General features: G+C 45.3%; 2 protein-coding genes across 2 annotated transcripts in view; one reads left to right on the top strand and one right to left on the bottom strand.

Moving 5' to 3' along the window:
- LOC111588638 (zinc finger SWIM domain-containing protein 6) overlaps nucleotides 1-13,763 on the bottom strand; it is a 46,781-nt gene extending 33,018 nt beyond the window's left edge. Inside the window, exon 1 of the mRNA XM_023299111.3 lies at nucleotides 13,261-13,763. Within this exon, the coding sequence (XP_023154879.1) occupies nucleotides 13,261-13,693 (433 nt within the window). The 5' untranslated portion in view covers nucleotides 13,694-13,763. The remainder of the gene's footprint in view (nucleotides 1-13,260) is intronic.
- Nucleotides 13,764-16,557: 2,794 nt separating this feature from the next.
- smim15 (small integral membrane protein 15) lies at nucleotides 16,558-19,131 on the top strand. Its single transcript, XM_023299108.3, has 2 exons — nucleotides 16,558-16,711; nucleotides 18,435-19,131. Exon 2 carries the CDS (start codon nucleotides 18,466-18,468, stop codon nucleotides 18,688-18,690), a length of 225 nt encoding a protein of 74 aa, XP_023154876.1. The 5' UTR covers nucleotides 16,558-16,711; nucleotides 18,435-18,465; the 3' UTR covers nucleotides 18,691-19,131.
- Nucleotides 19,132-19,878: the final 747 nt, after the last annotated feature.

Below are 19,878 nucleotides of genomic sequence, written 5' to 3'. Positions count from 1 at the left end.
AAGCCATCACTGTTTTTCTACTCAAACATCCCTGGTATCAGAATCAGAGCACATCAAAAGCCTGTTTTGATTGAAAATGCTTTTGAAAAGCAGTCCGATTCGGTTACAGTGCTTAGGTCTGATTATTTAGCACCCCTCCTCCCCACTCTATCCCCTCTAGCTGTTTCCATGATAGCTTCTTTGTCATATGCCTCTGTTTCTTCTAGCTTTTTCGCTCCATATTTTGAAGAATCCACATCGGGAGAGAGGTTGTTGTGTGTTGTTGCCAATAAATGGCGGAACACAGGAACCTTTGAAGTCTGTGGCACATTGTGATTTACTTTCATCGTCCCGCATCTGTCAGTCAACAAGAGAAAACATGACTCCAAAGGAAACTTTTGCTTCCCTTCCTCCCTCCCAATTTCCTCCCCACACATACACAGAAAAAACCAAAACACAACAACAGAAAAAAAATGACTACAAAGACAACAAGAATGGAAAAGGGCTGTACTGGGCATTATTCATAGAGGAACGGGCTGAATAATAATTAGGGAATAGTTGCAAGGTTTTCCGCAGAAGATTCTGATGGTGGTGGAGCTGGTGTAGACTGTTTCCTCCTGTCTGGGCTGTATTGGTCCACATCCGCTCAAAAGAGAATGTGCATCCCATTGTAGCTGTGGGCTGCACTATGAACTTTAGTCTGTCAGCCCTCAGTCACTCATTTCAGAGCAGCTGAGTGTCAGAAAGGAAGAAGAGCACTGACATGTGTCTTTCGCGGGCAACGTCTGTTCAGAAGACTGATGGCAGAACCTAGGCCTGCACCTAATCACACAAGCCTGCACCCTCGCTCTGACAGCCGCAGAGGTTGGGGAGGGTGGAAGGTGGGGACAAAGGCTCCCTTCCCTGGGCAGCGATCAAACTTGAGCCCCCGGCTTGCCTGGAGATGTGACAAGGCCCACTTCCCCTTTGCCTGCTTTTCCCTATCCTCCCCCTGCTGCCAATCATGTGTCATATACTTCACACTCTCGCACGCTTCTGTGTGCTCAGCGCATGTGTGTTTGTGCTGGGGCTGAGCCTGTCTACACAAGTTAAAGAGATGCACAGAAACGAGAGTCGGGGAGACAAAGGGACACACGAGGAGTCAGAGAGCTTTTCGCGGCGAGTGTTGAGCCAGAAACGACCAAATGTACAAGCTGAGCATGGCTCGGAGTAAAGCGAGCCACAATGAGTTACAGTGACTAACGTTACTAGCCAGAGAGAGAAAGATGCCTGGCTACAGAGGCTGGGTATAGGAGCCAGAGAACTGAACTGCAGCCAACCTGGATGAGGCCTCAGTCCAGATACGTTGGGACAGTACCAGGGGCCCAGCTACAGCCTGTCAGAGCAGCGAGGAGGGGAGGGCAAATGAATTAGCAAGTTATACAGAGTGAAAAAACAGAAAATGAGAAAGAGAGAGGGCAGGCTTATAGGCAAAACAGAGAGAGAAAGAGAAGGGTTTTGAGGCTTTTCAGCTCCGAAGTGGGATGGAGGGGGGGATGGTTAGAGGGAACCGCTGAGAGTCAGGCAGAGCTGGAGCCGAGGCTCAGAGGCAGGGCCAGGGCTGAGCTGGGGCTGCTGAGAGAGGAGCCAGGGCTAGAGGCCAGGGGAGGGAGGGAGGGAGAGCGGCTGAGAATAGGAGGAGGCTGTGGCAGAGCTGGGGCCGGGGCCGGGGCCAGAGCCAGGGGCCCCAGCTTTAGATTTAGTCAGCTGTTCCCCTGGCCAGCAGCTGGAAGCACGTAGGGAGAGAAAGGGAGGGGAGGAAGCAAGGGAAGACAGCACAGAGACTTCATGGGAGAATTTTAACTGGGAAACGGAAAGTGAGAGGGGATGGAGAGGAGTAAGGAAGGGGAAAAAAACAGTGCAGTGATAGAGAGGCAGAGGAGAAAGAAGAGAGAAAGGAGGGAGAGGGTGGTGGTGGTGGTGGTGGTGGAGGTTTGGAAAGAGGACAGTGGAAAAGCCATTAGATTCCTATGAGAGAGAAAACAGCGCTGAGAGCAGACAGACTGACAGAAGGTGGTTAAGGCTCACTGGCTTCGCAACCACTCTTCCCTTCCTCCCTTACTGGTCCTCCTGCTCCCTCATTCCTTTCTTCCCTCCCTCCATCCATCCGTCCATCCTCCTCCTCTCCTTCCGTCACTGGTGAGCTATTCTCTGGCTACCTCCTCACAAAGTTGTGCTTCACCAACAGCCCTGCTATTCATTACGCACGACCTGCAGGCATGACCCTGAACACACACCAAGATCCCAAACAGGTGCCCCATACACACATGCGCACACAGCGGTGGAGGGATCGCACATTACTGGAGGGGGAAGACATGCAGGGGCTGTAAGACAGAAGGGCTGAAGTGAGAGGAGAGAGCTGCCTCAGAAGCACTGTGGAACGGGCAACGAGGAAAGTAAAGGTGGAAAGAAGAAAAAACACTGAAAGGAGGAGAGAGAAACAAGGCGATGTAATTAAAGCAGAGCGTGTGCACACTTTGTTTCCATAAAAGTGGTGAAATGAGATTTGGAGTAGGGTGAGTGAGAGTGAGGGGCAAGGGTTTGCCATGGGGCAAACAGCCGCTGCTAGCAAAGCACTTTACGGCCTATTATATTCCATTCAGATGGACCAGGCGTCTGGGATAAAAGCATTAGGTCTGTGTCTCAGTGAGTGACTCAGCACTCGGTGCCTTCGCAGGTGGACCCCCTCATAACTACACAATGCATATCAATGAAGTGGCCCACTCACTGCATATGGATCACTCCCTCCCACACCACCTCTGTTTTTCCTCCTCTCCCTCCACCTACACCACCTTTTTCCTCCTCAACCTTTCACACCTCCTTGTGGAAATTCTGCCACTCTGTTGTTGATTGTTAGATTGAAGTAATTCTCGCCGCTCTGCGATATAAAAAAAAGACTTGATCAGAAAAGCATCCAATAAGGCAGAGAATAAGAGGACATGGGAGAGAATGACTGGGAGCTGTGTGCTTCGAAAATAAACCAAAAGGCCCAAGCAAATACATCCCAGTGCGCACTTCTTGCAGTGCATTTTCTTATGTGGCTTTTACTCAAAATTAGGGGGCGACATTTCTGCCGTGGCTGGAATAGCTGACCCACCTCCTCTCCTCCCGTTTCCTCTCATTTAGTCTTGAGATGGTAGACAGCTCCCCCTCCTCCTCCTTCTATTGCCTCCTCTCCATCACTCTCTTGTCCCTCTATGGCTCTACCTCCACCCATCTGCCCTTTCGTCTTCGTTCTATCTCTGTGCCGTTCCGTCCCCTTCTCTCCTCCCCTTGGTAGTAGTTAATGGCACAGGGATCCAGCGTGGAATATAGATCAGTGCGAGATGGATGGGGCACCAGGAGCTCCGGCCAGTCCCGTAGGTCCCAGACCAAAGATTAACTAAATATTAGCTGACAGAAAGAGAGAGAGGCAGGGACACAGCTGCAGCTGCTAGTGCCACTGCTGGCAGAACAAACGACGGAGACTGTTTTTAACCCCCTTTGCTCCTGGGAGAGAGGCAGACACATGCAATAAACACACAAGAGATGCAAAAATACACACACAATGCATTGGGGCAAAACATACTGCCATGCACGCATACGCACAGGCTATCAGAGGCACCCTGGGAGAAGAAGTCCACTAATCACATTCTCTCCTCCCCCTCTCTGCCCTGCCAAGGCGGATGGCGAGGGGGAAAAAAAGGAATAAATCTTTATTAGGCAATGTGTCCCTGCTTTATCGATCGCTTCACTCCTTCCCTCCCCGTCTCCCTCTCCACCACCTCTCTTTCTCTCCCCTCCTTTTGTTATTTTAGGCGTGTGTCTGCCATCCAGTTCAATTGAGTCAGGGTGTACATCAGAGAGGACCATTACCCATGTCTCCCTGGGCTGGGCTGTCACTGGCTGTAAGGGGGGTATGAGGTGAGGTGATGTAGCCACCCAGGAGGGACAGCTAGCCGGCTAACTGCTAGCCAGACAGCCAGACTGCCAGGCAGACAGATAGCAAGATTTTGGGCGAGAAATGCAGACAGGCAGGGCAGCAGTCACACCTGGTGGCAGACAGTCATCCTCAACAATGTCAAGTCACAACACAGGTAGATCTGTGATTCACCTACACATAAGCACTGTAGTGTCGCAGTGACAAAGCCTGATTTATGGTGCTAATTTCCACTATGGCTGCTAAAGATTAATAAAAGCAGGCCTTTCCTCGCTAAGGCCTCTAATAAAACACCCCAAAATACAAACTTAATATCAATTTAGATTCAAACCTATCACCTACAATGCTATAAAATGGATGCAATAAACATTGAAAGTGCTATTGATCAAAACACTGAGCTGTGCATCTGAAGCTAATGATAGCAGATGAATTTCTAAAAGATCAGAGCATGTCCGACCTTACAAAGGTTCCAGGGAGGTCCTTTAAACCTGGAAAACATTGTAGGAAGACACCACAGCAAATAGGCCAAGTGTTGTTTCTCTCGTAATTCCAGACAGCGGTAAACAGAGAGCTTCTAAATGTAGAAACAGCGATAGCCCCCGAGGTCCTGGATGTAGACTAGCACTGAGCACAGCACAGAGAGCAGGAGTTAGCTAGCCAGCTAACCTTCTTTTGGGAGTTTAACACAGGAAGCACTATGGAAACATGCTGTATCTAGATAGGGGAGTATAAATACAATAATGGTTTCTATTGCATGGCTTGGGAAATGAAACTGGAAAATTGAGAAGGGGAGACATAGAGACCAAGACAGCTTATAAACACAAGGAGGGAATGCAAGAAAGAAAAGGGGGATAGGCAGAGGTATGGTGTGATTAGGAGTAGAGGAGCAAGGAAATAAAATGACAAGATGATAAAGGGCAGGAATTAGGTAAGAAAAAACCCAAGCAAGGAAGAAAATGAGCAAGTAAGAAAAAGAAAGAACTCCTTCAAGACAAAACTCTTTAGAAGGGCAACTAAATTCCATAGTCAGTTGAAAGCCTTCCTCTCGTTCCCTTTGAATCTCTCTCATTCTCTTTCTTTGTCTGTCTTTCTGTCTCTCATGCCTGGAGAGCTTTCCGAGCTCTATTCAGCCCTGCTCTGCCACAGAGCAATGAATGCATGTCTCACATGCCACACAGCCACGACATTACCGGACTGGGCACAGCCAGAGGCACCTTGCACTCTCAGGACCTCCTCCTCCATATAGCTCACATGGCACTTGAGCCTGCCGGGCAAGAACAGAGAAGAGAGTGACCCCCCTCTCCATCGCCTCTCAATCTGGCTCGGATTACCGATTGTTCCACAAAAGGACAACAAAACTGGGCATGTTCATTGTCCCCTCTCGGGATGATCTCTCAGGTGAGAAATTGTTTATTGGAACGTGCAAAAGACACATGCACACATTCAATCAGGCAGGCAATCTTTTCCTTTAGTCAGGTGCTATTTATTGGAAAACAATAATGTGAGCATGGGCCCGTCTTTCAAGCAGAGCAATCAGCCACTGGAGGGACAGTCTGACCAGATTGACCTCTGACTTTAGTAAATCCCTAGGGGTCAAGTGAGGAGGTCAACGTTGGGCCAGCTCGATGATGGGGGAGGGACCAGTCAATGAGTGAACACCTCTGTCAGAGTGTGTGTGTGTGTGTGTGTGTGTGTGTGTGTGTGTGTGTGTGTGTGTGTGTGTGTGTGTGTGTGTGTGTCTGTGCAGCTGGGGTCACTGGCAGGTAAACCCTCATCCTCTGCTGTTGTTTATTCTAAGGCGCCTAGTCACTGGCGCCCCGGCACCGTGAGGCAAGTAGTGCGTCTTGAAGCATGTGTGCTCGTGTGTGTGCGTGCAAGAGTGGAAATGAGATAGGGTGGGAATGATGACAGACGGGAATGTCATCCACCCTCTTATCATTAACATGCCTCACCTTTATTCAGCCTGACACACACAGCCATAAATACGCTTGCTGAGCCATTAACACATAAAGTCACACACGCACACGCTCACATTCACACACAAATAAAGCCGAGCGGAAAGAGTCTACCTTTACTCACAAAGCTTTGCAAGTATTAGCATATGTAAGCCCCAGAAGTAGCTTGACAAGGTGAATTCACCCAAAAATCATTTATAACAACTTCAAGAGTTAAAGTTGGTTTGTCAAAACACAAAAGTATCCCTATGACCTTGGCAGCCTCTTTTATCAGAAAGCTGTGACTGGTTAGTTTAATATAAATAAACATGACATAAAAAAAATATGTAAGCACTGCAAGCAAAAGTCAAGAAGTGGTTTGCTTTACCTTGCATTTTCCTGTGACAGAAGCATATGATTGTCCTTTATCTGGGACAACAGCAGATAACTTTCTACTCTCTAAACAAAGTATGCACTGATTATACACACACACATACACACAAACACACACCCACACACCATCATCTTTAGCCTTTGGGCTGATCCAAAGCTGTTTGGCTTCTGGGGAAAAGCAGCTGTTGACGAAACTGCACAGAGAGACTCTGTTCTGTGGCAACAGTGAAAGCATGTGTGGTGTGCAGACTTCAGCATGCACTCTCATACCATGCTCATGCTTATACATACATGTAAGACACACACACACACACACACACACAAACACACGCGTCATATACATACACTGAACCTTCCACTGCAGTAAGCAGAGTCTTGGCCTGCTTTGTGCTTATTTCAGCAGCCCATTGGTGCAAAGAGGAAATCATTTTTTAAAAAAGTGAAGGGAGAATCAGGAGAACGCTGAGTGCTGCATTCCCCTGTTGTTATTATTGCCAAATCGAAGAGAGAAGGGTGGCTGGTAATAAAAGTCATTAAATGAAATAGAAAAAACGTCTTTTAATAGGGCCTTGTCATTGTGGATTTAGTAGCCTTTCTATCGCCTGCTCCCCGTGCTTCATTCCCTATACCAACGCAGAAGAGGAGGCCAGGAGCTCTGTGGAAGGAGGACTGGATTCCTAGACAGAGTCAGCCAGCCGAGGAGCTGTGCTGACGTACACCCAGCAGCCACAGTCTGGGACAGGAGACAAGTCAAGCTGGAACGGGGACTGGGGCAGACATTATAGAGCTCATGCTGGAACTTTATTACTCTAGCTGGTTTATTTTAACAAGGGCCAACACACGCTGATCTTGTACATTGAGCGCCTCTGAAAATGTGCCAGTATTAGCGTGCAGGGTAACTTTGAAGAGAGGACTTGGAGCATCTGGTGGTCGGCCTGGCAGTGTGGCTGATGCAAGGCAGCAGCTCAGGCTAGACCTAAGAATGGTGATTTAAGAAAGCCAGGGAGGAAACAACAATGTCTAGGACCAGGAATGGGACTGGGACAGAAGCTGGCTCCAGTCAGGTAGAAGGACTGGAAATGAGACATGCAGACGTTAGTCCTAGCCAGAGATGGCAGGACTGTCTAATCTTTGGTACAGAGCTGGAAATGTGAAGAGCAGAAGACCATTATAACTGGGTATAGAAGATGGAACATGGCTGGTTAGAGAAAGTTCTGGTCTGCGGTGGGAATAGTCTATCTACAGGCACATCTGGGTCTGTGAATGAGTGTGGATAGAGTTTGGAGTTGAGGCTGTAACAAGCATTGGGACATTCTGGAAAATTCTGACATGCTGGGAACATTGACATAGCTAGCAGAAGAGCCATCTATGGTCATCTATCACTCGATGGGTGCAGAACGGCATTGTCAGAGTTTGCTTTATGGGTTCCATCCTTGAGGGCGCCACCCAGACTGAAAACTGGCTCTGGCTGACTGTTTTTAAGTGATTGAAGGAGGAAACTGAGCTTAAGCTGAAACTCATTATGAGCAGAATGAAAGTAATTACTATGTAAACACATTTCAGATTTACAGTGATGCTCTTGCAACTTTCACTTTAGGCAGGGAATATTCCAATTCTAGTGCTGAGGAGCAAAAACTCATTTTCCTGGATGCTTTGTAACTCCAGATATCATGTACGATCAAGCAATATTACATGACAAATAGCGATATTACTCTATTAAAAGCTATTAAAAGATATAAACAAAACACAATCTTTTGTCGATACAGTCATACGCACAGCCACGTTTACGGTCACATTCTCACAGAAAGAGAGACAAAGCTATGGTGTTTCCATTACACAAGGGCTGAAAGGTATCCTATCTTCTTTCCGTTCAGCCAACATAATGGGACAAAGGTCTGGAATCTGCTTCTCCCAGTCGTTCAGATACACACAGCCTGAGAGAGCACCTTCACTAAACACTCCATGTCTCCTCACTTGGATGCAGTCGCTGCCCTTCTCTCTCTGTCTCCCTCTTGGACAGCCAGATGTTTACACTAGCTCTGGGCTCAGCCATGTTTCCATGACGATACAAGCCCAGGGTTAGTCACATGCCTAGGGGTAGACCTCAGGCACCAGATCCAGGATCACTGCTCCATCAACACTCGCACCTTGGAGCTCAGTCCACAGATGACATCTGATCACCCGACTTTAAGGTTTACCTTCACAGATTCCTGCCAAAGAACTTCTCTTAGCTTGTTGTTCAGAATAACATGAGACATTTGTGGGGAATATTTTCATAAAATGCCCCAGAGTTGTATTGTGTCAGCGTTTCTGTAAGTCTTAAGTCACAAGCTGAGCCTCTTTACAACATATTGGTTTCCTGGCATATTCGGAAGCGCTCTGTCTCTCTCTGTCTTTGGTGGTAGGCATGTGGGCTCATTCTCGACGGGCATTGTAAAAAGATAAAGGAACTCTCTAACCTAACAGGAAAATAAAACCAGATCCACCCACATGAAAAGAAACAGCCCACACACAAACACAAAGAATAAGCCCTCACCCACCAAAAAAACTCCACTCAGCCTGATAGTGTCTTGCAGACGACATGCTCATGCAAGATTTACGCTTCGCATCTTAAATTCTGCACCTTCGTGGACAAAATGCTTGCAATGTCGATGTGGGTCCGCAAGAAGTCCTTGTGAATTCTGAATTTAAAAAAGTGCAGAGGAAAAATGTGCATGTGTGTGTGCGTGCACAAGTGTGTTCCTGTGCAAACAAGTCCAGTGTTACTTCAACTTAGTAAGTGGCACAGATTTCTCCTTGGCATTTGGCTTACTGCTTTTTCACACAAACAATAACCTAGTGTGTGCAAATATTCTTTGTTTTATCAGCCCCCTTTGTTTTGCTGGTGCTGCCTGTGCGTTGTATTGTGTTTGGTATTGGTATAGTTCTGCCTGAAAGCTGAGCACATATGCGATGTAAAGTCACAAGAATCTACATGTGGTTCTACAGGCCCTCTGTGAACCCACCCCAAGTGTGTCTTTGAGGAGCAAAACATAAGATTCTGAAGAGTCCGTGCTCTGATTTTCTCCATCCGCGTTCCAAAAAGAAATAGTTTAGAAGACAGGGAACCACCTGCCTGGTTGTTATTTCACCGTTTCATTGACATCATGATAAAAAGAGAGTGAGAGAGAGTAGATGACGCAGAAACCTAATTAAGATTCTCCAGAGCGTGAACAAATTAACCTGAGTTATGAGCATGCAGAAGCTAAAGACAGACACACACATATGCACACACAAACACGTGCACAGACACACGCACACACACACAGACACATACACATCAATTTCTCTCTGAAATAGGTGGAGCAGGGGAGGATGACATTCACACTCAAACAGGCATGACTTCCATGGACATTTGGGGATATTTTAGGCAGGGGAAAGGCAAAATATTACAGGCTATCTAGTCCAACAACACCACCATTAAAAATACACCCAAATAGTCTACAGGATGTGCGTATCTTCTTTCATTCTCGTTGAATTTAAAGCAGCCACAAAGTGTCCACCTCATCACTCAGATTTGGGGCAGTAGCATGATAACATGACATGTAGCTTCATGAGGAAAACAGCCTAACAAGGGGAGCTGGATAAAGAGGCTGTAGCATGTAGCCTATGCTAATGACATTGCAGAGAGCGACATATGCCAGGCATCAGTATGTCACTCCTTAGGGACATGGGGCTTACGGTAACAGGATAGTAAGAGTGAGGTGGTGGTGTGTGTGTGTGTGTATGTGTTTGTGCTGGTGGGTGTTATGTTTTTTCCCCCCTACCTCCAGCATAAAGTCTCCAAGGTGTGGGAGGGTGGGCGTTTAGAAATATGGGGATGAGGGGGGTCAAAGGGAGGGGGAGCAAGACAGTACATGTGAATAAATGAGAGAAGAGAGGATGAACTTGACCCAGACTGGGGGACTAAAACAGGAAGGAGGGTAATGAAGTGCAAACATGCTTTGTCATGCCATGTTAGAGCCATAGGATTAGAATTCTATAATTAGAGGACGGGGCTCCATAATACTAGCCTTCCTTTCAGCATGATGAGCTGCTGAGTCTAAATTACACAAGGGGACCGGAGAACAGATGCTGTGATCAGAACAGGCAGATCTGGAAGTTTTCTATACCGGTAAATGATGCTCAGTTACCACACAGCACGGTCTGATTGACAAGCTGAAGAAAACTCAAACTTGGCACACCGGTGAGGTTTACTGATATTTCTATGATCAGCTCATGACACTGTAATTTCTATGACAGACAGCTGACGTTATGGGACTGCTCTCCAAAGCAACATGCATGTTTAATTTTATTCATTTGCAGGTTTTAATGTATTATTACGCACAGAACCCTTTTCGCACAGGTATGTGTTCCACTGCCTGTTCAACGGCTGACAAATTCATCAGTGATTCGACAGGAGAGAGCGCGCAAGAGGGTTTGGAGCTAGGCTGTTATAAGCCCGCTATAATCGAGGAGCAGTGGACTGCTAGATAACACTTGCATTCATATATGAATATTTATCTCAAAAGCTGGCATTGGAACAGATGAGCTCGCATGGGAAAGAGAACAACCCATCTATCTCACTCTCTGCCTTTTTCTGCACTTCATTCTTTACTTTCATACATCCCCCTTCTCTTGAAATCACCATTTCAATGCTTCTTTCCTCTTTTGCATTTTCCACCCACATTTTCCCTCTAGGCTTCCCCTCTTTTTCTTGATATCACCCGATCTATTGCTCTTCCCCTTAAACGCCACCCCCCTTATCCATTCCCTCCATAGCACTGATGTATGGAAAGAGATGGAGGGAAAAAAGGAAAAAGCTTGTGATTAATGTCTTTGAGAAAAAGATAAATAATCACAGGAGACTGGGGGCTGGTAGTTGGCCTTAGGGGAGTAAATATGGAGAGTTTTATAGCCGCTCACTTGGGAGAGAGGGAGGTGGAGGAGGAGACGGGAGGGGAAGGAGAGGAATACAGCGACAGCAGATCCATTCAAGTATATTAGCTTTTCCCCCCATACACAATAACCTCCACATCTATTCTATTGCTCTACTGTCTTTCATCATCAACACTGAATCCCATTCCAGTGACAGCAAACACACACGCAAGAAGCCACACAAAGCCATGCATGCATGCTTGTGCGTGCGCGCGCACTCACACACACACACACACACACACCACACACACACACACACACACACACACACACACACACACACACACACACACACACACACACACACAGGCACACACACACACACACCCTCCCAACCACCCTGCACACTTTTTTTTTTCCAGGCCAGACCCACTGTATGTGTTTGATGGGCCAATACATGTGGTGTGTGATGTGGTTGACAGCCCCCTCCCATGCTGCCCTGCTTTTAAGCCCTCATCCTCCAGTGGCTGCCTGTCCCCTGGAGTAGATTGCATCTTTTATTTATCATTTTCTCTTCCTTGGCTTTATCTTCCCCAGCTAAGAAAAAAAAAATTCTGGGGCGAAAATTGCAATCAGCATCGCATGCCCTCCTCCTGCTGTGTACTCGCCTGTCATTCTCCACTCTCTGTGAGCATGCAGGATGAGACTGACAGCCCATGCAGACGAGGACACACACAGACGCATGTACAATCCTCCTCTGTGTTTATCAAACCCCTGCACACGCTGACACACATACTCTTTCTATCTCTTACACACACACACACACACACACAGAAACACACACACAACCACAAAAAATGACCTTGTTAACCTGTTTGTCACTGTTTCCGAGTATTTTCCAAAGCACACATATCTCCTCAGTGACGCCCCGCACTTTTTAATTTTACCCCGTGCTGAGTGTTTAGCTTCCTAAAGCCCCAAAAGAGTGAGCACATAAATGAGCCTAATGCTGGGGAATCTGGTAAACAGAGCCAGAGAGGGAGGGAGAGCTGCCTGCCTGTCTGCCTGCTCCATGGCTACTATTGTGCACTGCACATTCTCTGAGCCCACAAGAGCTGAAGCCATCTCCACACAGATTCTTTGGAGGGATAGAAAGCCAAGAAGTGAGAGAGGAAGAGGGAACAAGGGAGAGAGATAGAGAGGGTGAGGGTAGGGAGGGGAGGAGGAAGAAGATCATGCATAAAATCTTGTTTGCAGAATGCATTAAGATTCAGATGAACTGGGGAGGCTAATGGGATTAGAATCCTGAACCGTTTCCAAGGGTGGGGAGTCGGATTGACAGCTGAGTCTATTGCACTGACGAATGCAGTGAAATATTGTGGCTCTGGCAAAGGCAGCCAGCCAGCCAGCCAGCCAGGCAGGCAGGCAAGCAGGCAAGCAGGCAGGGGGCTGCTGAGCCTACAGCACCTCTGTTTACTCCAAGCTTTACCACAAATAATGCAGCTGAAGGGAAGGAAGGAGAAGGAGGGGGAAAATGTGCATCTTTGCTTTTACAGGGGGCATATAGCTTGGGCTTTAAGTGAATATTGGGGGAAGGCAGCAGAAAAGCTTCAATCTGTCTCACAAAGGTGTTTGGCAAACAAAATAGAAGCACTGTGGCTTTAAATCACCGTCCCTCCCACCCTTTCTAAATATCGTCTATTTAGCCAGCGGTGAAAAGATATAGGGGGCTTTTGTCTGCGTACCCATTGGTGGGGGCATGGAGAGCTGGAAAGACACAAAAATAGGAACAAAGTGCTAAGCTTCCAATTGGGATGGCTCTGGGCCATTCAATGCGCGCAGCTCAGTGGGTAAAAACAAGAAGAAGTGGGCTACTATTACGGGCTTATCTGAAAATAGGCTATTCTCACACAGCTATAGGGTAGACTGGTGTGGAAATACCCTGCATTGTTTATAATAGACGAGGCAATGGAAAGCGAACACAAGCCCTTTAAAAGTCTGGTGTGGCTCCGTGGAAAAGACAAACAGTGCGAGTTAGATGGGTTTTTTGTTTATCATGGTCAGGTTTCCTGCGTTATTGTAACGTTATAGTCCACTCACCGACTTGTAATACGTTGTCCACCCAGCCACCCTCCAGCAGAGTGACACCCCGTAGGAAAGGCAGCTGGGTCTCGTCATTATTGTCCCCGCTAGTTCCACTTTCCTCTCCTCCGGCGTTGAAAGAGGAATACATACAGATCTCCTTCTCGCTTCTCGGGAATGACCAGTATACGATCCTCCGCTGGACGGGCTCCGGGATCCTCTCGAACCGCTCCTCCACCCTCTGGAACGGCCACTTCTCCGCGACTCTGCGTGCCGCGATGTCGAGCAACGACTCGGGGTTGTGCGTTTTACCGTTTCCCGACCCTCCCGGAGCGGACCCCGCGCCGCCACACAGGACTCCTCCAGCCCGCTGCCCCTGCCTGCATGCCGGGTTGTAGCCGGGCCGGCAGCAGAGCCGCTTGGCTGGGGGCTGCTGGACTCGCTCGGCCATGATCGCACCGCTTCCAACCTGAAGCGCAGTTCCTCTCCGATCATATAAACGGGATAAGGAAGAGAAAAGGGCAATCTCGCACCGATTGTTTGCCGTACATGGAGAGACTGCCCTTATTTGGAAAGGTGGGCGGCGCCTGCGAGTTCCGTGAAGTCCTTTGTGTTGTCAAAGTAACCGGGAGGGGCGGGATCCTGGAGCGCAGCCAGCGCACGAGTGGCGCTATAAAAGGAACTGGAGGCGGAATTCCCGAACGTCGGCAAATCCTTTGTGAAGCCGTCCGGGAGCGCGAGGGCGGAGCCCCGGCGGCCGACGGCCTTTGAAGTTTCCTTCTTATTTGAGTTTAAAGGCGGGGACTTAATCCAGGGGCGGCCTCACAGTTTCCCACAGGGGTAAAAGGGGGCAGGAAAGCTGACTTTTTTCCTTTGGAGCCTGAGCTACCACCCCGGGCTCCAGCTTCTTCAATAACAACTTGATGGTTGTTTTCGAGGCTTTAGTCCAAAAGGACTCTCAGCTGTCAGAGGCAGAAAAGGCCGTGGGAGGAGGAACATGAAAATATGAAGCTGGACATGCTTGTCCTCTGTAGTCACATCAGTCATTCCGGGCAGCTGTTTGGCTTACCATGATGCAGCCTATGGACAATTAATCAAACACACCCTGAAAGACAAGCTGTCTCTCTCTTTAAGTTTATTTGTCTTTATTTTAAGTGGGTCTCTCCGTAGATTTTAGACATGCAGATCAGTATAATCGGCATTGCGTGAAAGCAGTTCTGTGAGCTCCCTTAAGTCTGAGTAAATAACAGTGATTGAGACTTTCATTATTTCATCAGAAAACCTCTTACTGAGATGTCTGAAACGTGATAATTTCAGGCCTTAAGCTTGATGATCCTACAAAGTTACCTGATGTGACCTGCAGGTAGACTTGTATTTTTGTAGTATGACCCCTACTACAGGCTTTAGATCAGATATTGTGGCGGGATCCACTGATTTTGACCGTTGTTTATTTAGGCTCTTGCAAGTTTCCCAGCTTTATGAGACTCTAATTGATTAAGAAACCCTTTAAGAGCCCTGCATTCCATCCTGTTTTCTACTCTTTACTCACTCTAGTAGTTGAAAAAACGATGTTGGAAATTCCTCTAGGTCTTGCCAAGTGTAGTGTCTTCTCCCTCTCTCGTATAACACACAAACTAGTGGAGCTAGTTAACTATAAATTGTGGTGCAGTCATTTTATGGTCCCCCACCCTGTCTGGTGATAATGTTAGTTCCATAGCTGTGTCATGAATAGGGGGCCCACTTCTGTCGGAGTAAAATACTCATCAGGGGTTAGGGTGTGGTTGCATTGCCCATCCGTTGGATCTTGCTGCCTGATGAGACATAGCAGAAGCTAATAATTATCAGCATGTAACATAAAAAGCCACCAGGTTGGAGATGTCTTTTTTTTCTAAATTGCCTATAAAAGTTAGCCAAAACTATGCCGGTAAACTCATGAATGTGTGTTTGCAATGTGTCTGTCCGCCGCATGTGTTCCCAGCTGCCCTTCTCCTTCCTCTGTGAGTAGGTCTAAAAGGCTGGCCTTTGAACTGCTCTGAAAGTGATCCATGCCGTATGGACAGAGCAGATGTGGCCTAACCTGATTTGGTTTCAATACTTCCCCACAGGAAGTTCACAAAGCCAGCAGGTCTTCCTTTGTGATGTTAGTCATTTTTCTCAGAGGGCCAGTGCAGCCGTTTGCTTTTTTTTTAGACTCAGTTATTGCCTTGTGATTTTCTTTATTCTTCAGATTGAGCAGTTCCACATGATCAGGATTTCCAGGTGCAACTAGGTGTGATCTGATTCTGTATACATTCTGACTACATTGTGTTGATTTATTTGTGTTTTATTATTCCAGTGTTGTATTCAATATTGACTTTAATCCAGCATACGTGCCTTCAGCAGTCATGATCACAGATATGCTTTAATATTGTTATCAGAATTGGCTATAAGGACTTTGTTTCACTCATAAAGACCCAGTGTTTTATTTAATTTAACCAAAACTCACATCTTAAACTTTCCATCCTAAATAAATAAAGGGCTTTAAAGGTTTCTTCAACTCACTTTATGCCACATGTTTTTGTTTCTAAAATTAAAAATAAAAGAGAAAGAATGACATCCATAACAATAAAAATAGAGTTTTTCAGATTCAGAAAACTTTACTTGTCCACAGAGGGAGTTTTTGCCTCTCTGTTTTTATTACAGCTGCTTGCATCTATTCTTCTGCATGTACATTTTTGTTTGTTTTACTTTATTTACTGGATGTGCCTAAAAACCCCTGGCCTGTTCCTGTCAAGCAGTTTAATGTTAGTATATTGATAAACATAACTTTCTAAGAGAGGTACATTATCTACTGTTTACTGTGATGTTTTCTTGTAGGGCATTGGGCACACTCCAAAAATTATGTGAATAAATACAGCTAGTCTCTTTTAAGCACACAGGGCCTGGTGATTTTAACATAAAATCAAGAATATTAGACAGCCATAGTTAGTTGAAGCGTGACAGCAGTTCCAAAATGTGAAACTCGTGTGGCTCAGTACTGATTTTAGTGCATTTAGTATCTGCACAACTTCTGATTGTTTACATACTGTATAAAATAGCTTTCTAAGGCTAAAGGACTACATTTCCCATCGTTTAAGAATTGCGTCATATCCAATCACGAGCAAGCTGTTGTGCAGCATTCATGTAAGATTGGTTAAAATTGAATTACGAGCACTCCCAAGTGTTGACGAGATCTTCATTTGCTGAAATCAGCAGCAACTACTTCAACAGCATATAGTCAGAATGGGTCTCACTGTATAGTTAGTGGTATGGCGACATGCTTTGGAATAAGGCATGAACGCTCCTAAGTCAGAACAAGAGCAGTTTTGCTCGTTTTCCAATTTTGCCGACATTACGTGAATGCCACATCAAGTAGGAACCACTTTCCGGAACAGGGAGGAGCTCATAGTTCTCATCGTAGACAGATATACACACGGATTTCTGCGCTTTGGTAAGTTTATTTATTATTTGTAGTGCGAGTTATACCACAATTAATCGAAATCAAATCATAGAGTCGACGTTTTGTCACATTCAAACGCGTTATTGTTGAGCTGTTCTGCCGAAAGTCAGCGCTCTTGCTCCTCAAAGTTAGGCCGTCATGGATGGGCGGGTTAGCTCGCGGTTCTAGAAATGAAGCTGAATCTTTCGGCTACATTTTCGAAATTCGTATCTAGTCCTATTAGCAGACGAACCAAAATTCTTAGCCTAGCTTCTACGTTTAAGGCTGTAGCTAGAGAGAATGGTTCATAACCGTCTTTGAATACATTTAGTGTAAGCTAGCTGCAACACTGGCTGATGCTAGTGAGCCGCTTAAGAAATAGCAATAACTTCCACTAAGTAGCTGAATAAAACCCAACTGCTGACTCAGTTTGTTATAAAAGTGAGGACAGTAGGTACGCCTGTGGTAAATAAAATAGTTTATAAAATCTAATCTAATTTCTGTGCGTTAACTTAAGTTAGTTCAACAGGAATGAGCGCGGTAAGTAACGGTCAGGCTAACTAGTTGTCATGAATGTGTGACTAAAATCACTGGACCCGTTAGCTTAATGATGACCGTTGTGTAGCATCTGTTTGTTTGTGTGCTTTGGCAATATTGTGACAAATTGTATTAAACAACAACTTCTAAGTCAGGTGTTTTCTTCCCCGGAAAGAATTTCGTAGTACTTGCGAGCACCAGCTCAAAATGACTCCACATGGCTTTAGTTTTATATCTCTTATCAAACTCCAAAGTCTTACAGTAAATACCTCTGGACTTTGCTCTGTCTCAGTTTTCACGATGTTTTGTTACTAATTAAAGATACCTAATCCTCCATTATAACATACTAAATCAAGTTTTGACTGACCAATACTGAATATTCTATGATAATACTGCTGCTATTTCACTTTTGTCATACGGTCCAGTGTGTTGAGCATCAACTGAGCTTTGAGTGGAACCTTTGAGTGAATTTTAAATAAACAGTTTTGCCCAAAATGAGATGAGAATATCTGTTTGGGTTACATGTGTATATACCTAGAACCAAAATGTACTGGTTCTGTCAGATATTTTACCATACTTTTTAACAGTTTACACAGTATTGCTATGAATTTTTCATTCTAATAATGCAATAAGTGTATGGGGTCATTTTGCACAATGTTGCAAGAATACTGAGCAGAATAGCTTTATAGCAATGTTGGATTTTTTTTTTCTTGCATCAATGTCAGAAAGTCCCTTATCAGTTATTAACTTTGCTGACGATTCAGAAAGTGCATATCAGGTTAAAGGCTACAAATGATCAGTTAATTTGTGTCAATTTATTTATTTCTACTGTTTTTTGAGATTATTTAGTTCATCAAATATAAGGAAACAGTGACCCATTTGCTTGCTTTATACCATTTATTTAAAAGGATATAAAAGATAAGAGCAACCAAGCCTTGCATTTTTCCTTAATTAAGCTGTTTTTTTTAATGCATTTTTCAAAGTTGACCGTTTAATTCCTTGTGTGGTTGACTATTCTATGAATTATTTATCATTTGATTTTCCTGTAAATGCACTATATCGTTGTATATATTGTTGGCAGGGACATTTTGCATTTTGGAATTGCATAGACTGTGAAATGTTTACACTCACTCCTAATATATTTATCAGTAGACAGCTCTTATCATTTACCGTTTTTTCTCATGGTGCTGTTTCTCAGGTTTGATTAAACCTCATTGTTGCTGAGCAGGATGATTGACGTCCGAGCATGGGCAGAGTACGTGGTGGAGTGGGCTGCTAAAGACCCCTACGGTTTCCTCACTACTGTCATACTGGCTCTCACCCCTCTCTTCATTGCCAGTGCACTACTGTCCTGGAAACTGGCCAAGATGATCGAGGCACGTGACCGTGAACAGAAGAAAAAGCAGAAACGTCAGGAAAACATAGCCAAAGCCAAGAGGACCAAGAAAGACTGAGCCTGTGAGGGGCAGGATGAGGGCGTAAAAAAGGACGAGCAGCCATCACGCTCACAGCCCTCCTTATTCCAAATAATGACACGGTGCCCTTCCTTGTCCCAGCCCTACTGTCAACACAGGGCCACTATGTCCAGGGTAGGAGGGGGGACACTGGACCCACAGACTTAACAGTGCTGAGATGGACAGTACTGCCCGGAGGAGGCTTGTCCCAGTGGGACTTTGGTCAGCAAGAGTGCAGTGGTCATCTGTGTGATGCTTTTATACAGAGAGCCACTGTTATACTGTGCAGCTGTTGCAACACCTTGCATTCCATTGTCAGCATCCCTGTTCTGAAGAATTGATCGTGTAATGAACATATTGGGACTTTTTAAACTCAGTCACTTTCAAGTTATCCAAATTATTACTTTCTGGTCAATAAAGTTTTCATGGTTGATAAGAAAACTTTCTCTTTATGGATTTAATATTGGATTATAAAAATCTTAGAAATGTTTTTAATTTAATGCACAAGCAAATTATTTACCAACTCTTGTTTTTTTCCAACTATGCAGACAGCCTATACATTGCATAAACATAGCTGTGCGCAATAGGAATGCAGTAAGTGGATTTAGGTTAAATACTCTTGCATCTGTAAGGTCCCACTAGTTTGGGACAAAAAAAAACACCAAAAGAAAAACTGTTGTATGGAGACAAAGCACAAACAAATCAGGAGGGTAAAATAACATCTCCACTGCATAGAGTAGCCCTTGCACTATAGAAAGGTAATTCATAAAAGCAGAGAAAATACATAACAGCTGTGAAAGATGAACTTATTGCCTAGGGTACCTTTATTAAATGCTGACATGTAGGATTGTTTTGGCTGAGTTTTAGTTTTATGCAAACAGTTTTGTGTTTTGCATACTGTATCTTCTTAATTTAGGTATATTTGTAAAGATCTGTGTTAAGTTTAATAGTGTTTTTCCTGTTTTTTTTTTTAGAAGAACTTAGATGAGTAGGGAGACCTCATTTTCAACTGCAACAATCCAGTTCATGCTGCTTTGTCCAAGAATCTGCTGTGCTGAACTTTTTCCAGTAACTTTGGCTAGCGTGCACTATGACGGAGGGAGAATGTCTTCCTGGGATCAGTTTACTATAACAGTATACATTGTTGTAACTTGTGATTTTTGAGCAGTGGACACCACCTGCATGGTA

The sequence above is a fragment of the Amphiprion ocellaris genome, chromosome 6 (assembly GCF_022539595.1).
Source record: "Amphiprion ocellaris isolate individual 3 ecotype Okinawa chromosome 6, ASM2253959v1, whole genome shotgun sequence".
Lineage (NCBI taxonomy): Eukaryota > Metazoa > Chordata > Actinopteri > Pomacentridae > Amphiprion > Amphiprion ocellaris.
The sequence above is the reverse complement of the archived record's forward strand: the minus strand, read 5'-3'. Positions and strand labels throughout refer to the sequence as shown.

Coding starts and splice junctions, on each gene's coding strand:
- smim15 (XM_023299108.3), top strand. CDS start 18,466: ATGATTGACGTCCGAGCATGGGCAGAGTACGTGGTGGAGTGGGCTGCT.